The 23,522-nt window shown below is 35.6% G+C and overlaps 4 protein-coding genes across 6 annotated transcripts in view; 1 reads left to right on the top strand and 3 right to left on the bottom strand.

Moving 5' to 3' along the window:
* Positions 1-1,262, top strand: part of LOC116019319 (histone-lysine N-methyltransferase CLF-like) — a 9,406-nt gene extending 8,144 nt beyond the window's left edge. For all 3 annotated transcript variants that reach the window (XM_031259473.1, XM_031259474.1, XM_031259472.1), the window contains 4 exons: positions 294-341; positions 414-542; positions 630-707; positions 783-1,262. In XM_031259473.1, the coding sequence (XP_031115333.1) occupies positions 294-341; positions 414-542; positions 630-707; positions 783-938 (411 nt within the window). In that variant the 3' untranslated portion in view covers positions 939-1,262. The remainder of the gene's footprint in view (positions 1-293; positions 342-413; positions 543-629; positions 708-782) is intronic.
* A 2,060-nt stretch (positions 1,263-3,322) lies between these two features.
* Positions 3,323-4,862, bottom strand: LOC116018772 (caffeoyl-CoA O-methyltransferase). Its single transcript, XM_031258759.1, has 4 exons — positions 4,703-4,862; positions 4,510-4,589; positions 4,096-4,240; positions 3,323-3,956 (listed from the first exon to the last, which is right to left on the bottom strand). The coding sequence occupies exons 1-4, from the start codon at positions 4,778-4,780 to the stop codon at positions 3,531-3,533; spliced, it is 729 nt and encodes a 242-aa protein (XP_031114619.1). The 5' UTR covers positions 4,781-4,862; the 3' UTR covers positions 3,323-3,530.
* Positions 4,863-6,735: 1,873 nt separating this feature from the next.
* On the bottom strand, positions 6,736-17,403 carry LOC116018769 (DNA polymerase alpha catalytic subunit). Its single transcript, XM_031258756.1, has 32 exons — positions 17,359-17,403; positions 15,775-17,126; positions 15,434-15,604; positions 15,269-15,352; positions 15,071-15,145; positions 14,787-14,851; positions 14,417-14,507; positions 14,139-14,321; positions 13,765-13,928; positions 13,516-13,630; positions 12,988-13,167; positions 12,785-12,898; positions 12,336-12,455; positions 11,917-12,240; positions 11,682-11,774; positions 11,096-11,214; positions 10,567-10,639; positions 10,412-10,468; positions 10,227-10,319; positions 9,989-10,111; positions 9,792-9,889; positions 9,663-9,708; positions 9,234-9,347; positions 9,018-9,101; positions 8,769-8,882; positions 8,594-8,683; positions 8,421-8,497; positions 8,092-8,308; positions 7,908-7,961; positions 7,699-7,818; positions 7,529-7,603; positions 6,736-7,107 (listed from the first exon to the last, which is right to left on the bottom strand). The coding sequence occupies exons 2-32, from the start codon at positions 16,939-16,941 to the stop codon at positions 6,958-6,960; spliced, it is 4,650 nt and encodes a 1,549-aa protein (XP_031114616.1). The 5' UTR covers positions 16,942-17,126; positions 17,359-17,403; the 3' UTR covers positions 6,736-6,957.
* Positions 17,404-18,993: 1,590 nt separating this feature from the next.
* On the bottom strand, positions 18,994-23,082 carry LOC116018770 (PI-PLC X domain-containing protein At5g67130). The gene is made up of 9 exons (XM_031258757.1): positions 22,954-23,082; positions 22,786-22,872; positions 22,540-22,665; positions 22,327-22,464; positions 20,670-20,768; positions 20,254-20,557; positions 19,795-20,018; positions 19,559-19,645; positions 18,994-19,397 (listed from the first exon to the last, which is right to left on the bottom strand). The coding sequence occupies exons 1-9, from the start codon at positions 22,957-22,959 to the stop codon at positions 19,221-19,223; spliced, it is 1,248 nt and encodes a 415-aa protein (XP_031114617.1). The 5' UTR covers positions 22,960-23,082; the 3' UTR covers positions 18,994-19,220.
* Between the last annotated feature and the right edge of the window lie 440 nt (positions 23,083-23,522).

The raw sequence follows: 23,522 nt of genomic DNA, 5'->3' as shown, positions 1-23,522 counted from the left end.
TTTTTTTTTTTTTTTTTTTTTTTTTTTTTTTTTGAGTACTATCGACTCTATTACAATGTAGTATCTGTTCAATATACTTTCTCAATTTTCTATATTGGAGTATATTTGTTATGTTTCTCTTTGTTTTGTTTCCCTTTTATCTCAGCCTATTTGCTAGTGTAGTAATCAAGTGAAAAGTTTTCACAATATTGCTTGCATGTTACATTTTGCAGCCTTTTGTCTTCAATTTGTTTATTTTCTGGTAACATAAATGCAATTTTCATAGTTTCCCACATTTTCTATTCTACGCTCAGGTTCTTCTTGGAAGATCTGATATTGCTGGATGGGGAGTTTTCTTAAAGGTAATAAGTGATTCTCCTGCTTTTTAAATCAAATAGTTGTAATCTTAGATGTGTTTTTGGATGCACATTCAGAATTGTGTCTCAAAGAATGAATTCATTGGGGAGTACACTGGGGAATTAATCTCACACATTGAAGCTGATAAGCGTGGCAAGGTCTATGATCGTCAAAACTGTTCATTCCTCTACAATCTAAATGATCAGGTAGGACAAACAACTTGCACCCCACCCACTATACATATATCGACCCCATTCTTTTGGTTAAATTGCTCTTCTTTTGTTTGTGTATAGCTCGTGATTGATGCTTATAGAATGGGTAGCAAACTGAAGTTTATCAATCATTCTCCCGATCCTAATTGCTGTGCAAAGGTAAACTGCTGAAATCTTAATGTTTAAGTGCTCCCTTTCTCCGTGTCTGCTTACCCGGTGGGTCATTTTTGATAGATCATCGTAGTGGGTGGAGAACACAGGCTGGGCATATTTGCATTAAAAGATATCAATGCTGGAGATGAACTGTTGTGTGATTATCAATATGACCCAGACACTTGTCCTGCCTGGGCAAAGGATCTGCAATCAAGTTCTAAGATGGATGATTGCTGAACCTTCAAGCTCCTCTTACTAAGAAGCTTACATAACTACATATTCTTGATTTCTTTCTATCATTTTTTCCCTGGACAGAAACATCATTTTCAAGGGAAAATTAGGAGGGACTGTCTCATCATTACCAGGCACTATTGTTAGTCAGATTGGTAATTCATTAAGATCAAGTAGTAAGAGCCCAGGACTACTTTTCTAGAATCTCAAAGGTCTAGCTAGCATGCACTATATCAATAGTTATACTGTGAACTATAGTCCTCACTACAAGGTGGACCACTAATATACATGTTCATTTTTAGTATCCAGCAGGTTCATTTTTAATAGGTTCATTATATTTTGATACATGTCTAATTTTAATTTATTGTTTGTGTATTATTTAAAATGCATATACTAAAAATGAACTTGTATTAGGAGTCAGTCTTGAAATGTGGATCATTGTTCATGATATAATTTGTCCCATTATATTATATCATGGATTAAGATTCATTTGTGTTTAGGTGACATGATATGTCATTATTTGTTAATAGATATAATATAGTCACATGTGAAGTGTGATAGTTTGTTAAAGAGTATTTGTTACTTTAAGTTTACGTAGTGTGGCGTGTTGAACCTTGTAATATAACAATTAGTTGTAGCTGCATAACCTATAATTGGATGTTGGTTTGATAGGCTTAAGGTGCATGTTAGGTTGGGAATTTGACACTTAGCCTAAGAGGTAAAATGTTGCATTTTGGAGAGACAAATATGATATATTTACAAGAAAGCTTTTTTATCTATGTCGAGAATCATGTTTCATTCACTCAATTACTTTTTTAGCACGGTGACAAGGTTTGGTTTAGTTGTAGAAAATGAGCATATACACATCCATCATGACATCAATTCACATTTTGACATTAAGGAATCTTTTTAAAAAAAAAAGGGGTGGGGGAGGGGGGGGGGGGNGGGGGCATAACGATTTTTTTTTAAATGGCATTAAAATAAAATAGAGAATAAGATGAGACTTAAAAGTTTGCCATAATTTGCTATAAAAAATTATGGAATTCAATTATTCATTATTGGCCTGAGAATCTGCCCATAATGGAATGTCATAATTGTTTAGGAAATATTGTACGTTGTATACTACAATGTTTGAAAACAATAAAACAATAAACATTAACTAGCTTGGTTGGTTGGTATGGATGGTCACATATTAACTAGTTTGGTTGGTGTGAATAGTCATATTTTTGTTATAAAATTATGTTAATATGAATAGAACTTGATGGCTTCAATAATACTTTAAAATTTTAACTATATATATTCTACTGCAATGACAATTTGTTAATTTTACAATTATTTTATTTAATTAACGTCCATCAGGAATAAACTCTTAAAATATATAAATAAATCTAAAATTTTATATATACTAATTATCTTGTGTGTGTTATTGTTGCAATACAAATAACTTAAATTATACTCCGTACTTCCCAAAAAGATAAAGAATGCATTATCACTTTCAACCAAATAGATGTATTAGTTGTTCGCTTACCTGCTTCAAGTTGCCAGGTTTTCTTGCATTTCATTAACCAATTGTCAAAGCAAATATTATTTTATTATTGTTGTTATTTAGTTTCTACTCACTCTATTTAAAAAAAAAAAAAAAAAAAAAANGGGGGGGGGGGGGGGGGGGGGGGGCATAACGATTTTTTTTTAAATGGCATTAAAATAAAATAGAGAATAAGATGAGACTTAAAAGTTTGCCATAATTTGCTATAAAAAATTATGGAATTCAATTATTCATTATTGGCCTGAGAATCTGCCCATAATGGAATGTCATAATTGTTTAGGAAATATTGTACGTTGTATACTACAATGTTTGAAAACAATAAAACAATAAACATTAACTAGCTTGGTTGGTTGGTATGGATGGTCACATATTAACTAGTTTGGTTGGTGTGAATAGTCATATTTTTGTTATAAAATTATGTTAATATGAATAGAACTTGATGGCTTCAATAATACTTTAAAATTTTAACTATATATATTCTACTGCAATGACAATTTGTTAATTTTACAATTATTTTATTTAATTAACGTCCATCAGGAATAAACTCTTAAAATATATAAATAAATCTAAAATTTTATATATACTAATTATCTTGTGTGTGTTATTGTTGCAATACAAATAACTTAAATTATACTCCGTACTTCCCAAAAAGATAAAGAATGCATTATCACTTTCAACCAAATAGATGTATTAGTTGTTCGCTTACCTGCTTCAAGTTGCCAGGTTTTCTTGCATTTCATTAACCAATTGTCAAAGCAAATATTATTTTATTATTGTTGTTATTTAGTTTCTACTCACTCTATTTAAAAAAAAAAAAAAAAAAAAAAGTTGGTGACCAATAAAATAAGCAAAATGAAAAATGCAATTTATTCACAAAAGTCAACAATTTTATGGGCTGTGTTTTCTCAGAACCCCCTCCTCCCTCTAAACCAACTTTTAAAATTTTGAGAATTACAATCCGAAATTCATAAAAACGTTCAAAAATAAAATGAAAAACAGAAAGGGAAATTGTTGTCATCATCGGCATTGGGCAAGAATGTGTGTCTCCGTATTTAGCTGACACGGCGGCAGAGGGTGATCCCGTCGCCGACCGGGAGCTGGCAAATCTCAATCCGGTCGTCGGCGGCCAAGGCCTTGTTGAGCTCCAACACGAAATCCCGGTAGTACCTGACGTACTTCCTGAGCGGCGCGTCCGGTGGGGCCACCACGGATCCGTTCCACAGGGTGTTGTCGTAGCCGATGAGTCCCCCAACCTTAACCAAATCAATCAACCTCTTGTGGTAGTTAAGGTAGTTGTCCTTGTCGGCGTCCACGAAAATGAAATCAAATGACCCATGATACTTCCCGTCCTCGATCATCTGGTCAAGAACCGGGAGCGCCGGCCCTTCTCTGAAATCAATCTTGTGTGCAACGCCCGCCTTCTCGATCACCGGGAGACCCAAATCGTAGTTTTCGCGGTTGATGTCCATCGCCAAAATCTGCAGAATTTATTACCCGACTTTAATTTATAATCTGTAATTTTAATTTAAAATTGCATGCTAGCTGTGATGATCATATGGATGGTTTGGTTTCGAGCGGGAAGGAAAAGATTGGATTTTGATTTGATTAATTAATTACCTTGCCGTCTTCTGGAAGAGCGAGGGCGGTGGCGAGGAGAGAGTAGCCGGTGAAAACGCCAATCTCCATGGTGTTCTTGGCATTGATTAGCTTGAGAAGCATGTTCAAGAATTGCCCTTCATCAGCTGAGGTTGTCATGATGTTCCTGAAATTCATTAATTTATAACAAACTTTTAGCTAAATAGGAGTTTAAGGTTACAAGTTTGACGATCTTCTTGATTTAAACTCATGAACAATTTCTTTATCAGTTAGAGTCACAGAATTTGATTTACTTGGTGCTGGTTTATCTTTTTATAGTTAGAGCCACAATGTGAGGTTTAACTGGTATACACATTTGGACAGTGGTGCAAGTTTTCTTGATAACCCAAATTTGGAAAAAAAAAAAAAAAAAAAAAGTAGTGATATGATGATTACCATGGGTGTTTTGCTGTTATCTCTCTGAGCTCCTTCATGGCTTCTGGCTCTCTTGGGTACACGCTTGTTTCAAGAATATACTGCAACAAAACAAACACACACATACATTAATTCATTCATTCATCCATTCATATATACAAATTAATTAATTAAATTAAACTAGCATATATATATAAACCAAATATATATATACCTGGTAAAGAGCATCACTCTGCAAGAGACTCTTGTGGCCAACTTCTTGGTGTCTGCCAGCATCTCCATCGCTTGCCATTTGGATGGGTTGTCAAGTGTGAAGGGCGGGGAATGGGGGAGTGTTAATTAGTTGTTGTAAGCTAGATTGAAGTGATAGATGATGGAAGATAACTACTGCTTTAGCACTATATATAATAGGCAAGAGAGGGGAAGGTGGGAGGAATATAGATGAGTAGTAGTACTTCTCTGTTCAAAAGTTGGTGACCTGACCTTTTTCCTTCATATACAAAAAATAAACAGGGGGGAAACGTGCAAACTTCGCTTGCGTCAAACTTAGCACAATCACCAAACTCCAATTTTGACTATCTTTTTTCCCACCAACTCCTTAAAAAACAAAGGAAAATTGTAATTTATGTCATTTCATAATATACTAATTATCAATGTGACTCTTGAATTATTAGAGGTGTAAATATTACCCCTCAATTTTTAAAACGGTACATGTATTGCCCTTCCTATCACGAACCTAGGGTTTAAAATGGATCTGGGGCAATATATGCACCGTTTTAAAAATTGAGAGGCAACATTTACACCATTAATAATTCAGGAGTCACATTGATAATTGGCATATTATGGAATGGTATAAATTATAACTTTTCCAAAAAAAAAAAAATGCAGAAAGCCTGTGGCGGCTACCTAAAAATGCATTTGAGGTGAAGTCTGCTTTGTAACCTTAGCTAGCAAAGAATTATAAGAAGATAAATCAGCCTAAATTGCATGTCAAACTTGAGACCTCCAAATCAAATACTCGAGCAATTTTGTTTGAATTGTCCCTTTACCCACCACTCTCGCTCTTTTGGATGATATTGCATTGTATGATTTTGGTAGTTTAAGTTCATGGACAATTTTATTTATTTGTTTGTTTAATAAAATGTACTTTATTTAGTTTGCGTGCATGGACAATTTTATTTCTTTGTTTGTTTAATAAAATTTCATTTCTGTTTGTCAAAAAAAAAAATTATTTCTTTGTTGGTTTCAAAAAATAAAATGTACTTTATTTTGCCAAAAATAGTCACCAAATTTCATTAGAAAATGGTAGAAATAATTTATCTCCAACAGTCTTAATACAAGTAGAATTGTTTTTCTTATATTGATTGTAACCATGTAACCTCGTGTTTTTGTTAAGGCTATGGACTCTCAATTTGGTAAGGCAGTTTGAAACCGTTTTTCCTCTTTATATTTGTGATTTGTTCTTTTACTAAGTAATGGTATTTGATGTTTGTTTTTTTTTAATATTAGTTTTGTATGCGGCAATTTGGTATTAAAAAAAAAAGTGATGGAATTTATCTTTTATTATGAAACGCTAATTATCTGTTGAGGGATTGATTGAATTAAGACATTCTAATGTTAATAATTAACAGAATAGTTGTTCAGAGGAATCTAAAGACAATAATTAGCTGGGGGTTGGTGGCATGATAAAATTATGGTAACATTATTGGTGAAATTTGTCCACAAAAGACAAAATTCTTAGTGTAAAGGGTGTCACACTCCGACTGAACATGATAATGGAAGGGTAAATTATAATGGTTTAAGTGTTTAACAGTCTTTTAGGTTGGAGAACTAGTATCTTGATACTCACAAAGAGCTTAATCACCACATTAAGTATAACTTTTACACTATAATTGTCGAGTCTCGATCATATGTATTGCCTAACAACTACCATATTATTGGTATTGGTATAACTATAAGTATGATTAAGACATAAGAGGAAGATTCATAAGCACATGCTGTCAAAGGCATATTTGAGAAAGGTCAGGGTTGGTGTGCCAGCGAGACTTTTGGAGGATGCAAATGCATGCATGTTAGTTGACCAGACTCCGCTCTACGTAAAGTGACAAACTAACAACAGTTAATAATAATAATATTTATTAGGAACCCTAAACCCATAATAAAAACAATATTTAAAAATTTACTCCACCTTCTCAGTTGAATTTCAAATCAATGTTTATACCTAATACTAGTACAGAAAGCAAGATGAGTCCACCGGAGTAATACTTAGTTCCATTTGTTAGCCTACCTCATATATACAAAATGAATTCAAAAAAAAAAACAAAAACAGAACAAAACTGTATCTACTCTAAGGTAATTTAAAAAAATTGCAATTTTTATGATTAGTTTTTGTTGAGCCAAGGTAACCATTTAATATGGAGCTGTGTTACAAACGTCAGTATATATATACATGCACACTGTCTATACAGATCAAATATCCACCGTCAAGCTATTCAACTGCACCCATCCATAAGCGCACCTGTCGCGCAACTTCTCCACTGTAGATGCTGCTACCTCAACCAGAGGCCGGATTTTACCTACTTCCTTCTCCACTTGCATTTTCATGTTAATATCCACCACCTGCATCTCCACATACAATCCACATGAATGTTTAATTTTATAAAATAATGGAAGTTAATTCAATATTTAACCATCTGACTATCGCTCATTTTCAATTCGTCATCGACTTTTAAAGTTACAAAATTTAGTCTTTTAAATATTAAATCATTTCTAATTGTAATTCATCGTTAGCTTTCCCGCCTGTATGAATCGTTAAAATATATGACAATTGCACCAATTGTTTATAACACGCGGGAAACAAATTCCTAATTCTCTTATTCTAGTAGTCTTAATTTCAACCGTTCACACAAGAAAAAGTTTATGGTGAATTAATAAAATTTAAAAAGATTAAATTTGGTAACTTTAAAAGTCAAAGACTAAAATTAGAAAGGAGTGATAGTAGAGATAATAATAATAAAGTGAGAAAAAGATGAGTGAAGACCTTATTGATGCATCGTTCAGTGTCCAAAATGTGGCAGAAATATGAAAGCTGTTTGTACAGATCACCTTCTGTATACTGGCAGGCAATGCATTTTACATATTTCATCAGTAAACAGTAATGGTAGGCATTCAAAATGAACGCTTGATAGTAAATAAGGTTTCCAAGAATACCTTTCTTAGGAGATGTCCTTCGCAACGAGGATAGTTTGGACAAACAGTTCCAGGCTCGGAGCCGCCAATTACACGAAGGTTCAGGCTGCGGCTAGTGTAGTTGCAGGTTTCATCGTCGCACTGATATAATTCAGTGTTAGAATTGCTACCTTCAAATGGCAATTTTAATATAAAGATTGAAGTTTTTAAGGTAGGTAGAAAGTGCATACCAACATTAGTCCTTTGTAATATGTTGAAACAAACCTCTCAGCTTGCCTCTTCACCTGCCAGAATCAAGTAAATAAAGAAACTCATGCCCACATTTCTTAGCAGTGGAATAGTGTAGTCCAGTGTAGTGTATGTCCGTTTCTGAGTTTTTTTTATAGGCGAGGGAGTGCAGTAAAAGATTTTTACCTGGTTTGCTAATAAAGCAGGCGACAGTTTACCCACAGCAGCCTCCTCTGGGCATTTAGGGCAGGTTAATTTGTGCCAAAACTCAATGGCGGGTCTTTCTGCTTGGTCTGTTGGCTTCTGACTTATGGACGAACATATAGAGTTAAATATGGGCGGGCATTCAAGGGAAGCAGAGCAGCCAGGGCATGCCAAGACCAATGGTTCGCAACCTCGATATCTGCAAGTTTGATCATGAAAGGCATACCAAAACAATTTTCTTTGTTCAAATAAAAATGTTCATTCTGTCTGTTGAGTTGCATAAAATACTTTGTAGGCAATAAATTGATTACCTTTCCTCATCATCTACTGCACTCAAGAGTGTACTTGAAGGATCATCTTTGACATCATTGCTTGATTTGTTTTGGAACTGAAAAAGATACCACAAGTTTTATATAAGTGGAAAACAAAGACAAATGATAGCAAGCCATAAACCAATGGTTTTGGAAGAAAAATAGTGTTTTACCTTGGATGGATCAAGACCTAAGCAATCAGCCAAATGAGCAGGGCTGGTTCCCTGAACTGATGCACAGAGACGTGATACCACGGGATGTATCTGTAATATTGACGGTTTCAGTATGGAAACCACGAGAATGCATTATGTAAAAGAACCAAGTGCAATGCCTCATTAGTATAAACACCTGTTGTGCAAGGTAATAATCAATGTCAACTATCCATTTCTCATTGTCATTCTTCAGCTCGTCAGGATGCCTTGCCCGCTGAGCAATCCCCGTAGAGCTACCCGATTGATTTCCCTATTGACATCAAGTAGAAGCCAACATTCAAGAATTGTACATAACAGGAACCCAACAAAGCTGGAGTTCACTGTAAATGGCATTGACAAGAAACAATGTAGGAAAAAAGGATAACAGCAGTTGTGTGTGGCAAACCTGCTCACAGCAGATGATATATGGTACAGTATCTCCAGCAGAGCAGCCAGTAATATAACCACTTTTCTTCAACCTAAGTGCTACCTATAGACAATACAAGAAAGAAAATGTATAAAATTGAAAGTCAGGCTATATGTATGAAAAGTCTTGGAAAAATAAAAAGTCAGAAAACATTAGGTTGATTCTTTGCATCAGGATAGGCATTAATAGACTTACTTCAACATGAGGTTGATTCTTTGCATCAGGATATGCTTCAGGTGGTTTAGTTAATGATTTGGTGATTATATACTTCTCCAGTTCTATTTGCCCATTCCTCATATCCTCTTGTACCTGAAATGCAAGTACTGAATCTATTAGATTTAATATTACAAAGCCTGGCCATTACGCCAAAATAGAAATGTATAAAACCAAGTGGACTATAGGCCTCCCTGATGCTGGAATTTGGTTAAGTGACCTATTAAAACAGTTAAATGGGACAAATAAAATGGGTGGAGTAAAAGTTTCCACTCATCATTGCCATATTCATCTTCTCTGAGATTTAGTTTGTTGGAACTAGATTTAGACCAAATAATGCAAAAGCTTGTAATTACAGCTTAGAGAATCCCCATGTTTAATTCTGATATTTCACATAGCATACAACATTACCTTCATTAAAGCATTATGAATTGACTCAACAACATCGTCACAAGATCTGCAAACAGTAAATCACCAGATCATCTTTTGTAACTGAAGACTGAAAGACAGAAGAGTTCAGTAGTTCACAAAGATGTGTACCCTCCAGATAGTATTTGGCTGAGACAGAAGTCTCCCAATTCCTTTGATAGCAAGCTCCAGTCACGACGAACCATATCAAGACCTTTCTTTTCAATTACCTGGATGGCATAGCAATATAGTGACAAGCTGGTAGTTGTAACTAATTCCAACAAGCATAGTGTTAACTTAATAAAAATGTATTTAAGTATAATTGCTACCTCATAAGGTGTTCCATCCTTAAATTGTACTTTTACAGCAGCATATTTCTTTTTCTTGAGTAGAAGCATTCTTTTGTACAAGCCATCAAGATCAATTTCCAAACATTTATATTTCTTGTTAACCTACAAAAGAAAAGTGATTCACCTATCACAGAAAGGCTGAGAACAAATGTAAACAAAAGCCCGAATTTACCAAGAAAATGAATGTCATTCAAAAATCAAGACTAACAGTACATGCCTTTTCAATGACTTTCCTTGCTATTGATTTTGCTTTTGGAATATCATCAAGCCCACTATTAATCATAATTGAATCTGTATCACCGTAAATAACCTGAACAATTGAAAAAAGAAACAAGAAAAGATGTTCAGGGAATACTGCTAACAGAATCAGAATTATAAAAAATAAAAAACACAAAATGCTACCTCTAAATTTAGTATATTCTGGACAAGGTCAACCGTACTCTGCAGAATCTCTCTTCCCTACACAAAAGCAGGGTCAGTCAACCTCACAGACAGCAATAATTTTACTACTAGAAGATATAAGCAAATAGAAGGTTGGCAAAGCACATATTTCTTGCCTGTTGTGTTATCATCTCTGCTAGAGGCTTAGCATAAAATCTAGAATTGGAGAACCCAAGGCAACCATACATGCTGCATCAGAAATGGTTAAGTCAGAGAACTGAAACTCCAAGACAACTATGATGGCAAGTGAACTAAGAATTAAACAAATAATTCATAAGGACACTAAGGATAAATTTCAATTTGGTTCGTTGAGCATGATTTGTGTTAGGGTTGTGAGATTAGGCTTGGAAAGTCTTGGTCTCAAATTCATAGGGAAGGTTTGGCTTAAATGTAGAGTTAGTTTACATACTTGCATAGGTAGAATTGGGTTGTTTTTTATTTCTTAAAACAAGAAGGAATTTCAGATTTTTATTTTTTTTTGAGAAGATTTCAGATAATTTATTAATCCAGTTCCCAAATCATACTGAATTACTGATTTATTATGGCACTGGACTCCTGCTCAAAATTTGAGCTCGAATGAAAACGCAGCTCAAATAAGCCTAAAGATGAGAGATTAACCTTCAGGAAAAATGACCAGACAAATACCTGTTTGCTGTCAATTTGAGTGCTTGTTGTTGTATGTCAAACCGCTGGGCTTGAAGGCCTGATGCTGTTTTCAGTGATGCTTTTGCCTGTCTTCTCCTCTCAACTAAGTTTTTAAGCAACTATAATACATGCAGAAAAAAGGTTCAAAAAGAGAAAGCAGGAAACCTTTTTTTTTCAACAAAATACTCAAGAATGAAGTAGAACAGGGTTTTCTTTAATATTTTGGTGGGATGGTACATTATCCAAATCACAGGTTATACACATTACAAGATATGACCAAATCTACACCAAAATCAGTAGATCACCCCTAAGGTTTCCTTTAGGTGCAGCAAAAATAAAGACAATCTTGAAATGCATGTTTATTGCAAAAAATTCAATAATATTTAGTCCTTGCTCACACACTTGTTTAGAGTTTCCAGTATTACATATGATATCAGACGGTGCACATACACATCACATCATTAGACTCCATAAAAGAAATAACTCAAATCACACAGATATCTTCAATAAAGGACTTTGGTATCATATTTTCAGATTCAAATCTCAATTTCTCAAGTATAAATACCAGCAATACCAGGTGATTTACCTTTGGTAGGACTCCAGTTTCTTTACTGGATGGTAAAGAAGGAACCAATCCATCATGAGATCTTTCAACAGTGGTGAAACAAATATTGTATTCCTGAAAGAAAAGAGAGTGAGATTCTAAAACCATCTTTTTAACCAGGGACTGGAGATCCAGGAGTAATTATCTTTTCAGAAGAAAAGAGATTAGGGATTAAATAGAGAAATGAGATGGGGGAGACCAATGAATATAAGGTTACCTGAATAATAGATGGGTACAGACTGTTGAAGTCCAGTAACAATATGTATTTATCGTATAACCCTCGTTTTGGCTCCAAAACCAAACCTCCTGAGTAGGCAGGTCCCTTTTTGGTTTTCCCAGTCTCAATCTCTGGGGGCTCATTTCCAAAACTTGGGTCTTCAATGTTGTTTTCATCAGTTTCTTTTCCATCACCACCATGGTTTTGTTTACGCTTTGTCAACTTTAATTCCTTTGTTTTAGAATAAAACTTGTCTGGCACTATGAATTTCTTACTGTGGAATTCATGCAACAATAAATATTCCACTCTTTGGGCCCTAGCCCCCTGAAATTTTATAAATATTTGTTAATTAACTATGATGTATACATGGATGTTCATTTGAGAAGAGCTACAGTTGAAAGGGTTATACAATGATTCACCTGGAGAGTTTTACACCAAAGGTTACCACTAATATTAGTTAGCTGACGAGTGAGTGGAAGAACACTCAAATGAAACATGAGTTCCATTGACAGCCATGCATCTGTTTCTCCATATTCAATCTGCAAAAAAATCACATAAGCTGTAAGACACAATGAAATTCTCAGCAGAAAGTTGTATTATTATGACAAAATTGAACATTCTCAATAGAAAACATCCGGCTCATCCCTGTGACATGAAACTAGATACCTACTCTATCACCAGGGACCTCATACAATCCATTTTAGGTCATGCAATGGTGAGCAACATTGAAAGCTGGCCTACAAATTATGCAATCAAGAGATGATCCAAGTAGGCTCACTTTTCTCTCTTGATAATGCAGTCAAACATAATCTCTGATGCTGATTCAGAAAGATAACCACAAATGCATCAAACAGAAATGAGAACTCACTAGTTTCATAAGCGAGTCAGAAGCCTGAAACATTTGAGGAACATCATGTGGAGAAATTTCCTTGCGATCTTTATTTAGCAGATTCTTTGTGAGTTGTGTCAAGGAATAGCTAACCTGAAAGCAAGTATTATATAATAGTTACACACTATAATAAATATCAAAACATAGCAAGTAACAAATAATTTAGATTATAGAGATCCTACCTCTCTTAACAAGTCACGAGAACATAAATATGTATCACACAGGATACGCCCTGAAATACAAGACATGATCCCTGGACTTGCTCCAGAGCCAAAAATGTTACTTCCTTTAGTAAGCTTAGGCATGGCAGAACGTTTAAGACGGCCAACTTTTGACCACATGTTGCTTGGTACTCTGCATGCCTGCATGATAATGTAAGAAATTCTGAGCATTCTAGCATAACGCTTTGGAAAGATCCATAAATATACAATGGTAAAAATATGTCTGCAATATCATCAGCCCCTTTAATTAGATAACATCAGACTTTGGAAAAGGTTTAAAGTGTGTCAAAGCATTTTTGTCATGGGTGACAGACAATGCACCAATGGCCCCATGCATCAATAAACAATTTGGAACAGAATCCTTTTAGTGAGTAAAAAGGAAATTTTTTTGAAATTGAAATACTCTTGTTTTTTCTTGCAATCAAACCTTCTCTATTTATAACAGGAATCAGTATGCAGTAAATTTGAGCATTTAAGGCATGCACAAACCTGAACTCTATGAAGCAGTACATCCAGATCAAACCCAGATATATTGTGCCCAACAAGCACATCACTATCCAATTTGTGTAACTCAATCATCAAACGGTTCAACAAAGCTCTTTCACTGGTATTTCAAAGAGAATCCATAGTCAAGAACTTAAATTACAACAGCAGGAAAGACAAGACTAGAGAGAATATGGAAGCAAAGATATAAAAGCTTGTCAATTGAAAATATTTCTATCTGTAGGCTAAACTTGCCTGCTTTCAAAACTAATAATATTAGTTCCAGCTTTTGTATTTCTATCTGTTGCTTCCTTGGTAAATCCCATTGGAAATATGCTTCCCTCAAGCTTCCGCACAACAGTAAAATGAGAAAGCATCCCCAGCCTTGTTAATTCAGAGGTTAAAGTTGGAGCATCAATCTGAAAGAGATAAGTTGAATGCATTCAGTTGCCTTTAGCAAAATTCAACATAATTCTTACAGTTTGCAGTAAACCGCAAAAGTGGTTATGACCTATGTACTAGCACTACTATGCAAACATAAATTATAAGTAGGGAAAAAACAACAATTATGTAGCTAGTTTGATTCATCATAATCAGAAGAAGCAAGAAACAAGTAAAATAGATTGTACCTTGGCCTTGTGACAACAGACAACAGATGCAGATACAATTTCATTGACATTTTGTTTTTCATTGATAATAGTCTTCACATTTATTGCTGCAACAACCACTGGAGGAATCTCTGGAATGTTCTCTTTGAGGACTTGGATGTCCTTTGGACTATCCACAGTAACCTCAAATTTACACCAGCTTACCTGTGCAGATTGTAAAACAGATATTTACTTATATAGCCTATGAAAACTACAATTCAATAACATAAAAGGGGGATAAGTAGCTTTTGAGGCCTCACACGTTGAGGGGTTGGACAGCTAGCAAACTTTGAAATTGATAACCAGGAAGGACCCTTGATTTCCCTCTTCACAAGAAAGAGCTCGAGTGCACTGCAAATAGTGAAAATACATTGGAGTCAGTTCAAATAACACAGGTGATCTAAAGCAACAGAGGATAGTAGACACACATACAGAACATTTTACAGATACAGGCATTCATTCCTAATCTGGAAGCAGATGAACAATCCAAATTTCAGGGCAAGAAATTTTTCTAGCATACTCTGCATATTAATCTTTTCCAAAGATTGAATGCAGGCATGAGATGGTAGAATAAAGAGAGATGCTGATAGAAAAGTTTCAATCTTTGGCATATTTGCACAAACCAAGTACCTGCTATGGGTGCCAAGTAAAGCACAAAAGTTTTCTCCCTTGAGATCTGGTGGAAGTGGTGGGTCCTGGAATAAGAAAGTTCAAATATGGTAATGCATACCCAAACATAACTACTGCTAACTACTAGAAAAGCCAGACTTTGTCAATTTCTTTTGAGATTTGTCAGAACTAAGAGCAGGCTTCATTGTTTTAAATCAAGCCAAGTTCTGCTCTGATAACTACTGAAAAATAGCAAATATGAGACGTTAATTTTGTAAGGAGTTAGTTAAACAGTATATATATACCTTGAATGGATAGTTAATCTTAATGACATAATTCTCCCCATGAGGTATGTCAGACCTTTCAAATGCATAATTTCGCTGCAAAATGATAGTAGTAGAACAAAGTAAATAGCCAGCAAAACACTACAACAGGATGAGGATATTGTAATTGTCAGGTGTGTAATTTAAAGTATCAGATTTGCAAGTTGTGTCCTCAAAAACCTTAACAGGTGCCATGCTAAAACTCGAGACATTGCGTTCCACCAACTGTTTCGTCAATTCTGTTTTCAGTTCTGACGCCATCTCCTAACAGCAAGAAAATATACAATTAGCAAGAAGTACAAGAACTGAGCATACAAGGAAAAGCATGTCATTTGATGTAATTACATGAAGCTGGCTATGAAAAACAGCAGCAGAAATTTGAGACTCTTTAACATCGCTCTCTAGCTTCAAGATTGCATCTTTGGGAAATAAAGTGCTACTTGGGATTGCATAAACACATCTCTGCATGTTCCTTACAATCACACAACAACTATGATATCTGCCTCCAGCTTTAACCTGAATAACAATCACAGAGTTCAGATGTCAGCTACCAAGATATTAAGTTTGTATGGAAAAATATCATAACCTAATTTAGTAAAAGAATAATATAGCCATCAATTATTCAGGAGTAAACCACTGCAAAATGTGGAGTTGCTTCCAAAGCAAAAAGGAAGTCTCAAATGTACCTTCCCAAATAGATAAAGAATGCCTGAATTGGCTCCATAAAGCTCCTCATGAGCATCAAGTATGAAGAAAGGAAATGATCCATCAGATTCCAGTTCCAAGTCTGAGTTTTCTTCAGCATTGACATGATTTAACCCAGAGCACTTTCCAGAACTCCTCACTGCTTGCCACTCTACGTTTGCACTTAAAGCAGAATCATTTTCAGCTTTAATTTTTGCATTGAGTGTAAACACCTTATCCTCCTGCATTGGATCTACCTTCACTTCAGCTTCATTTAACACATTCTCTTTATCCCCAATTCCATTCGCTGCAAAGTCACATGTTTCTACTCCTTTCTTCTCTTTCAAGTCAACATCGGAAGCGCTTACATTCTCAATTTTCTCCAGCAGAATTTTTGGGTCACCCAAGTCAGTGTTTTGCACATCATTCATCATAGACTCGCCAATTCTAACGCTCTCAACAATTGGCTGAACTTTCCTAGCTTCATCATTCACAATCAAATTTACACTGTCTATGATCGGCTTCTCAGTTTTGGTAGGCATAGGGTTTGTGTTCACTTTAATTGAACTAGCCGAATTCAAAGATAAAATAGAAGTTCCCCTTCGTCTTTTTTCCCTATCAGCCTCGTCAGGAGCAAATTCAGCTATTACATCATCTACAATGCTATCACATGACAAATTTTTCGATGCATCATCTCTACTTTTCTTAAAAACTGAAGAAGTAAACATATTCGAAATCCGTTGCCTACCCATCAACGCAGCGGCAGCTGACAGTGCGGCCGATGGCTTTTTCGTAGGTTGCTCCTTCTTCTCTGATGTCTTCTTCTTCTTCCGCCTTTCTGTCTCTCCTTCGGACTCATCAGAAGATTCAGGGAGCCCAGCAATAGACCAGTCCTCTTCCTGGCCTTCATCTCCGTACCCTAGGCCATTATCATCGACGATGAACCCTCGAGCCTCTTCGCCCCGCTTCGCAACTAGGGCTTTGTACTCGTCATCGTCAACTACGTCGTAGATCGGGTCATCCATTTTGACTTGGAGCGCGCCGGCCTCTCGGGAGCAGCGTTCGCCATTGCGGATTGCTCTGAGACGCTCCAGCGCGCTAGCCCTCGCCGTCGCATTGCTTCCCCGGCTCCTCCGCCTTCCGGCTACAGCTGAAGGATCGTCCGACATTCTCTCTCCCTCTCTCTAAACGCTTTGGCGCAATTTTCCACCTCGCTATTCCGGAAGCTCAGTCTCCAGATCTGAGTAGTAGAAATGTGGAATTGGCGGGCTAATGAAATGGCGGGAAGAAGTATTTTGGCGCCAAATGACGAAGCCCTAGCCCCCCGCGTCGTAGTTCAAATTATTGAGCTGAACTATAAATAAATGGTTTATCAATTAAATTGCACTCAATTTAATTTTTATTTTTTTTTTGAGAAAACTTTTTTTTTTTTGTTTACTACACACTACTGTAAAATCAAAATTAAGGGTGTTTTTAGAAATTCATAAAATAATTTCTGAAAATTATTTCTTGGGTTTTTTATATTTGGCAAGACTTGAAAAATTAAAGTCATAAAACATTACTTCGGGTCAAAATAAAAAAATCACCTTGTTTTCTTGAAAACAACTTCCCGATGAGGTCATTTTCTAGGCATCTTCTATTTGACTTCCAGACATCTTTCTTCCTCAACCATCCCTGACCTATCTCCTCAGCAACCAATTGGTCACCTTCCATCTATGGTAGAAAGCGACTAACAACGGTTCGACCATCACCCATCGCTGATTTTGTCTTCAAAATTTACCAGATAAAGTTGATAGTGTTTTGACCCTATTCTTTTTTGTTCATTTTCTGAAAAATGAACGAAACACACCAATATAATTTTCTAAAATGCAACTAAACACTAAAAATGAAAAATATTAAAAAAAAAAGACTCGTTTTCCTGATTTCCAAATACATTTTAAAGGAAATTTGGCCCCGCATAATTCAAATATATTTATTAGTCTCACATTGGCAGGGAAATATAAAATGTTTTACACAAGAATTAAAGAAAATGTTCTACACAAAAATTAAAGGAAAACTCGAGTTTATAATTCATAAATAAATTAAATTTCAATATCCAACTAAGAAATCATTTGAACAATTTGTTTAAAAATCGTATTTGTGTTGAAAATTTTAACATATAACCTTAACATTTTTTTATATATAAACACCATTTCCCGTCTCCGTGTTGACTACTTATGAATGAGATAAAAACATCAATATATCTTTGAAACTCAACACCAAATTATACATTTGTATGTACAATGACCTCAATTCAAACTCAAACCCCTACTCTTCATGACAAGATTCAAATTATGCCTACCCTACTATTAGAAATAAGTATTAACAAATCATTCTCATATTTAACTTTATTGTGTTCATGTGGTAATTATTGTATCATGTTTACACATATTAAGGCCTCCATCAATAGTTAAAATTTTGGTGTGGTTTTTGAAAAATTTTTGTAAGTGTGATTAGGAAAGAGAAAATAAGGTAGATGAAAAAATAAAAAGAAAAAACAAAAACAAAATATGAAGCTGAAAAGAAAAACAAAATACGAGGCGTAGTTCCTTTTTCAGGCAGGGGCCCACCAAATGCTGCAAAACACCCTCATTTGTCGGGAGTACCAACTATCAAAAAGTTCATTAAAACCTGTGCAAAACTAACTAATGGGAACAGCCTAAAGGATCTACCAATGCTTTTCGATTGATAAATGCTATCGCTTGAATGGTTATTACCTCGCCTTTAGAATTACTACAATATGAAGGTTTCTTGTGAGGTGGAAGTTTATGGTGTGCGTTTTGCACATTAGTGAGCACATAAAAGGAAATAGGGCGCATCTTGTCCTATCTGTAGGAGACATCTTTAAACCCGTACTATACCCAGACTAATCTCCATTCGCACCGGACAGGCCCAATTAAAGGACAAGGTGCGATTGATTTTTCCATACAAGAGGGGTTCAAACTCGCGACATCTCTTAAGGGACAAGAGTGCACGGCCACTCACGCCAACCAAGTTGGTTTCTTATCCTCATATTTAATACCACTTTTGATGTAGTTTGAACTAAATAAATTATAGTCCATATACTAACACTAAATTAAATATTAGTCAAAAAAATCTAATTATGAAAAACTTAATCACGTATGGTTAAACAAACCCAACATATAAAATGGTTCAGAAGGCCGGAAAGACAATGTCACAACGAGATCTCGAACAGTTATCACTTACATTATCAATACTTAATATGCACTGTTTCTCCTTATCTTCAATACATTACACAGGCCATAAACATACAACAGTGGAGTTTGAGAGAACAGCAAAAATCTAACAAGTGAATATCAAAGAATGAGTGACTTTCCTGCTCTGATGCAGCTCAACGTGTATAACTGTATAGACATCCATGGTTGGTGGCAAGTAAAACCACTGCAATTTATGACCTCAGTAAGAGAATTAAAGCAAAAATCGTCACAATCAACCACTGAAGTTGCAGCGATCTGCATATTCGAGAATCGTTGCTGGGATTTGCCGATGTTAATTCAGGCGTTAACTGTCCCGGTGGGGGAGGAGAGAGCTTAGGCATTTCACATTTGGTAGATGAACCATTTGGCTGTTTACAATGGACAAAATTCAGGTCAATGTATAAATGTCGGTACTGTCCTGAATGATGTGTTTCGTTTCAACTAAAAGTTTAAGCTGATAGTAGAACTGTAGAACTGCATATTTATTATTTTTTATATATATTATGCTCAATGAGGTGTATTAACAAACCTTGCAATATGCAATACTCCGACAGTTACAAGTCAAACGGCCATTTGCTCGATCCACAGCTTCTGGAGCACCGCCACCATCACTCCTCTGCAAAAGTATGGATATGACATTAGGGAAAGTTTTTCTTTTTTTGGGTTTCTTCTTACCCTCAATAGCCACAAATAACATCATACTCGTTCCCGAGAAAAGTCACCAAAAAATAAATGTAGAGCATGCACTTCTATCGGCCTCTATACCTTGTAAAAATCGACTGCAATGAAATTTGGCCAACGTTTTCCAGCTGCTTCATAACAGGTATTCATCATACTAAGTAGTGCAGCAGAATTGTCAACACATGATGCTGTCTCATTGGGATTGTCTGGAAAATAGTTCTGCAGAACCAATGATATTGTGTCTGTATTCATAGGAGACGATTCGGAACGGGTTGGACAGGAACCGGGTCGCATTCCATCGTTTCCATCTGCAATGCATACAAATGCGGTGTTAAAAACTTAAAATGTCAAATAACCAATAGAAATTAGCATTAGAAACTCAATCTGGATGCTTGAAATGTGCATATACCTTTGACTAAAATGGCAATCATAAAAATGCAAAGAATTTGCCCAAAGGAGCATATGAGTAACTAGCGGAATGTTATATTAGCATATGTCATGTAAGAACACATAGGTGAATTGGATTGGATAGATGAAACTCACACTGGTTTTCCACTACGTATCTCCACTCGTAAGCAATCCCCTCAGACGCCTCCTTAGCCTCTTTAGATGTAAAGACCACCAGCCGCTGATTCTGCTTGACCATATCATCCACCGTAGGCCAATCCTCACCCTTTTTGGGCATTCGAGACAGTGGAAACCAGTACTTGCTAACACCAGACGCATTAAAAACCTTTGTCAATCCTTGTGGAGATGTCACATAGTCCTCGACGAAGATAGTGACAATTTCAGAGGGGTTTTCTTCAAGAAATACTTGAATTTCTTTCAGCACGTTAATAGCAGGTTGCTGGAATGAACAGCGTAAGAAAGAAAGAAAGGAAAGGAAAAGGCGATGAGAAAAACATTTGTTCGTTTGTATTTCAGTAAATAAATGCTACTGAGACAATCAACACACTTACAAATGACGTAACATTAAGGCATTTCCCTCCAAATGAGTGACACAACCAGATGTCATCGTTGAAGTCATACATATCAAGCATAAGTCCTCGAACCCCATTCTACAAACGCAATAAAATGGAGTACTTTAGTAAAGTGGCATTTTTATTCAAGACTGAAAAGCTTTTTACAACATTTAACAGCAACTAATTTAATTGAATTTAATTTAAGTTTGTTCAACTGAGTGAATAAATCATTGACACTGAAAACAAAAAATAACAACTTTTAAATGGTCAGAATCCAGTTTTACCACATATTATGTAAATCAATTAAATTGTTCAAGCTAAACGTGGTGATCGAAATAAAATGTCACCATCAGCTTGTTGAACCAACAAGGGGGAGGGGGAGGAAGGCAGCTCAACTACTAAATTTATCCTTTCGAAGTTTGATGACCTAAATAAAATATGATAGAATAGTATAATTTAGATGTTAGATAACAATATAACGTAAACAAATTTGAAACCACTCCCTCCCCTTCCCCCCTCCTTATATCCCACAAACACTAGATAAACTAATTGCAGAAGAGGGTTTAGCTTATCCAGTAGCATGATAGATAAGGTAAAAGCTCTCAACTTTCCCTCGATATGTCACTTGAAAACGATACTCGGTTCAACTGAAGCAACCATGCAGATTATAAGATATACTGATATAGCACACCTTATCCAAATGCTCTAATCAATCAAATATTCCGAGAGATATGATTTTACTTATCTGACATAACAATATCCTGACAGTCAATCACAAACGCTGTGAAATGTAAAGCTCCTAGTATATTCCTAAGGAAAGTAGGAGCTTTAGAGGCTAGGTAAGACTCCCAAACGTTTATCTGGTTTGGTGTGGCCTTCAGATATAGAACTCTAGACCTAACCTATAAATAGACACTTCCTTATCAGTTCGCCAAATCCTTAGGGGTTTAAGCTTATCCCCCAAGGTATAAACCACATTTCATCACAAACTGCTGGTATACATTGTTTTCACTTCCTTCAGTCTTATCTAGTGGTGCAAAGACAATAAGGGAATGTTTGAACTGGTTAGATAACCATAATGTGACATTCCTTAAACCAAACTACCCTCTCGAAAAGTCAAAGGTCATCCATTATATCCTAAGATAGCTTGTTTCCAATTTCTCATATTTTTCAGTTTCCTAAGAGGAGTATATGGTGTGTTTGGTAAATAGTAACTAATTGGGTTAGTGAGTTTTAGTAGTTGATAGCATTAGCTAATTGTAGAGATGTTTGGTAAATTAACTATTAGCTAATAGCTTATTACATTCAAAATGACTTTCTCAAGAAGTTGGTTGAAAAAGTTACTTTGAATGTTTTTTGAATTTTAGTGTTTTGGAAAAATAAACCGTTACAAAAAACTAATTAATCGAGCACTCTCAGAGTTTAACCAAGTCAAATCAGGGGAATGCTCTTAAAATATTGTGGAGTATCTATCAATATTACTACTTTCTTATCAACAATTACTAACTATTCTCGATTTCTTCACAGAATGTGAAAAAGTTGATAAGAAAGAAAACAAGAATATATGACAACTGTGTTTGGCCAAATACAAATCTCATCAAATCCAAGTAAACACCTTAAATAAGATATTATAATGAATTAAATATTGACGGACCTTGAGCTGAGCGGTGACGGTGTCCTCTTGGTTGGTCGGAGCAATAATGTTAGACCCGAGGGCTGACTTCGTCCCAGACATCGCGAACGAATTATGAGTCGTCAGCCATGAATACTTGTTGAATGGCAGCCCTTTGACCTTTTCAACCCAAACCGAGAAGAAAAATCAAATCAAAATCCCAGAAAATGGAAGAAATTTAACAGAAAAAACTACCTTTGAGGTGGGATTGATGGGTTGAACGCGAGAGCATCTGGGTCGGGTATTTCCATTTGCAGGGCAGGTGGAACAGAGCAACCCTTCATCGCAGTTATTGCTTGAAGTCGAACACGTTTCTCCAATCTGGTATAAAAAATTTAAAAAAAATTATTAAAAAAAAAAACAATAATCTCGCCTCAATTTCGGCAGGAAGTGCATTGGAAACAGAAAGATAGGAAATTTAAAGAGAGCGGTTGGAGGGACCGTGAGAGAAGAAGATGATCGGACTAAAACTAAAGACGCGGCGATGAAGAGGAGAAGCTTTATAAGAACAGAAATGGCGGCCTGCCCCTGCAAATAATTTTGTAATGAGCTGAGAGGAAAGAAAAGAAACGGAGAGAAAGACGGGAAGGGTGAAAGAGAATTGCATGCCTGCATAACTTATTACGCTCTCTTGCACGAATGAAGAGAGAAAGATACGTAAATGCGCCTTTCGGTTCCTGTCCCTGTTTTCGCCTAAAAATTGGATTCTCGTACCTCTCAAGTCTCATCTAGAAAATATATACTTTTGGGATGAAATTTATGACTATGTATGGGGAAGGATGTTTGAATGAAACTACTCACTATTTTTGGGTTTCACACCTTCTCTTACACAATAAACTTATAGAGTTCGAAACATGATTATTGTATTAAAAAAAAGTTACGAATTTGATTCTTGTCATATTCTCTCAATTGATCTTGTTACACATAACAAATTTTCTGTATAAAGAGTATTACACATGATATATCTCATGTGTGAAATATATAATTAGTGTACACCATTGAATAATGACAGTATCTATATTATATGAGAAACGTTTCACATGATACCTCTCTTATGTTTGGAGCGAGGCTTATGCCACATAGATAGTAGATGTGGGTTTACCATGCTATTAATGAACCAAACTAAGAGTCGGCTAAATCCAACCAAAGTTTGACTAAATAAATCTTACCTCACCAAA

The sequence above is a fragment of the Ipomoea triloba genome, chromosome 5, assembly GCF_003576645.1.
Source record: "Ipomoea triloba cultivar NCNSP0323 chromosome 5, ASM357664v1".
Classification (NCBI taxonomy): Eukaryota; Viridiplantae; Streptophyta; class Magnoliopsida; order Solanales; family Convolvulaceae; genus Ipomoea; species Ipomoea triloba.
Note: the sequence above shows the minus strand (reverse complement) of the source record. Positions and strands in the feature narration are given on the sequence as shown.

Bases quoted from the DNA above. Each gene is read 5' to 3' on its own strand.
- LOC116018772 (XM_031258759.1), bottom strand. From the start codon at position 4,780: ATGGCAAGCGATGGAGATGCTGGCAGACACCAAGAAGTTGGCCACAAG. The intron at 4,590-4,702 runs GTATATATATAT...GTTTTGTTGCAG, and splicing joins AGAGTGATGCTCTTTACCAG to TATATTCTTGAAACAAGCGT. The intron at 4,241-4,509 runs GTAATCATCATA...AATGAATTTCAG, and splicing joins ATAACAGCAAAACACCCATG to GAACATCATGACAACCTCAG.
- LOC116018769 (XM_031258756.1), bottom strand. From the start codon at position 16,941: ATGTCGGACGATCCTTCAGCTGTAGCCGGAAGGCGGAGGAGCCGGGGA. The intron at 12,899-12,987 runs GTAGGATCTCTA...ACTTGCTTTCAG, and splicing joins CTCGTGACTTGTTAAGAGAG to GTTAGCTATTCCTTGACACA. The intron at 10,469-10,566 runs GCAAGAAATATG...GCTTTTGTGTAG, and splicing joins CAGAGATGATAACACAACAG to GGAAGAGAGATTCTGCAGAG.
- LOC116018770 (XM_031258757.1), bottom strand. The intron at 22,666-22,785 runs GTCCCTCCAACC...TTTTTATACCAG, and splicing joins GATCATCTTCTTCTCTCACG to ATTGGAGAAACGTGTTCGAC. The intron at 20,558-20,669 runs GTAAGTGTGTTG...TGTTCATTCCAG, and splicing joins GCCTTAATGTTACGTCATTT to CAACCTGCTATTAACGTGCT.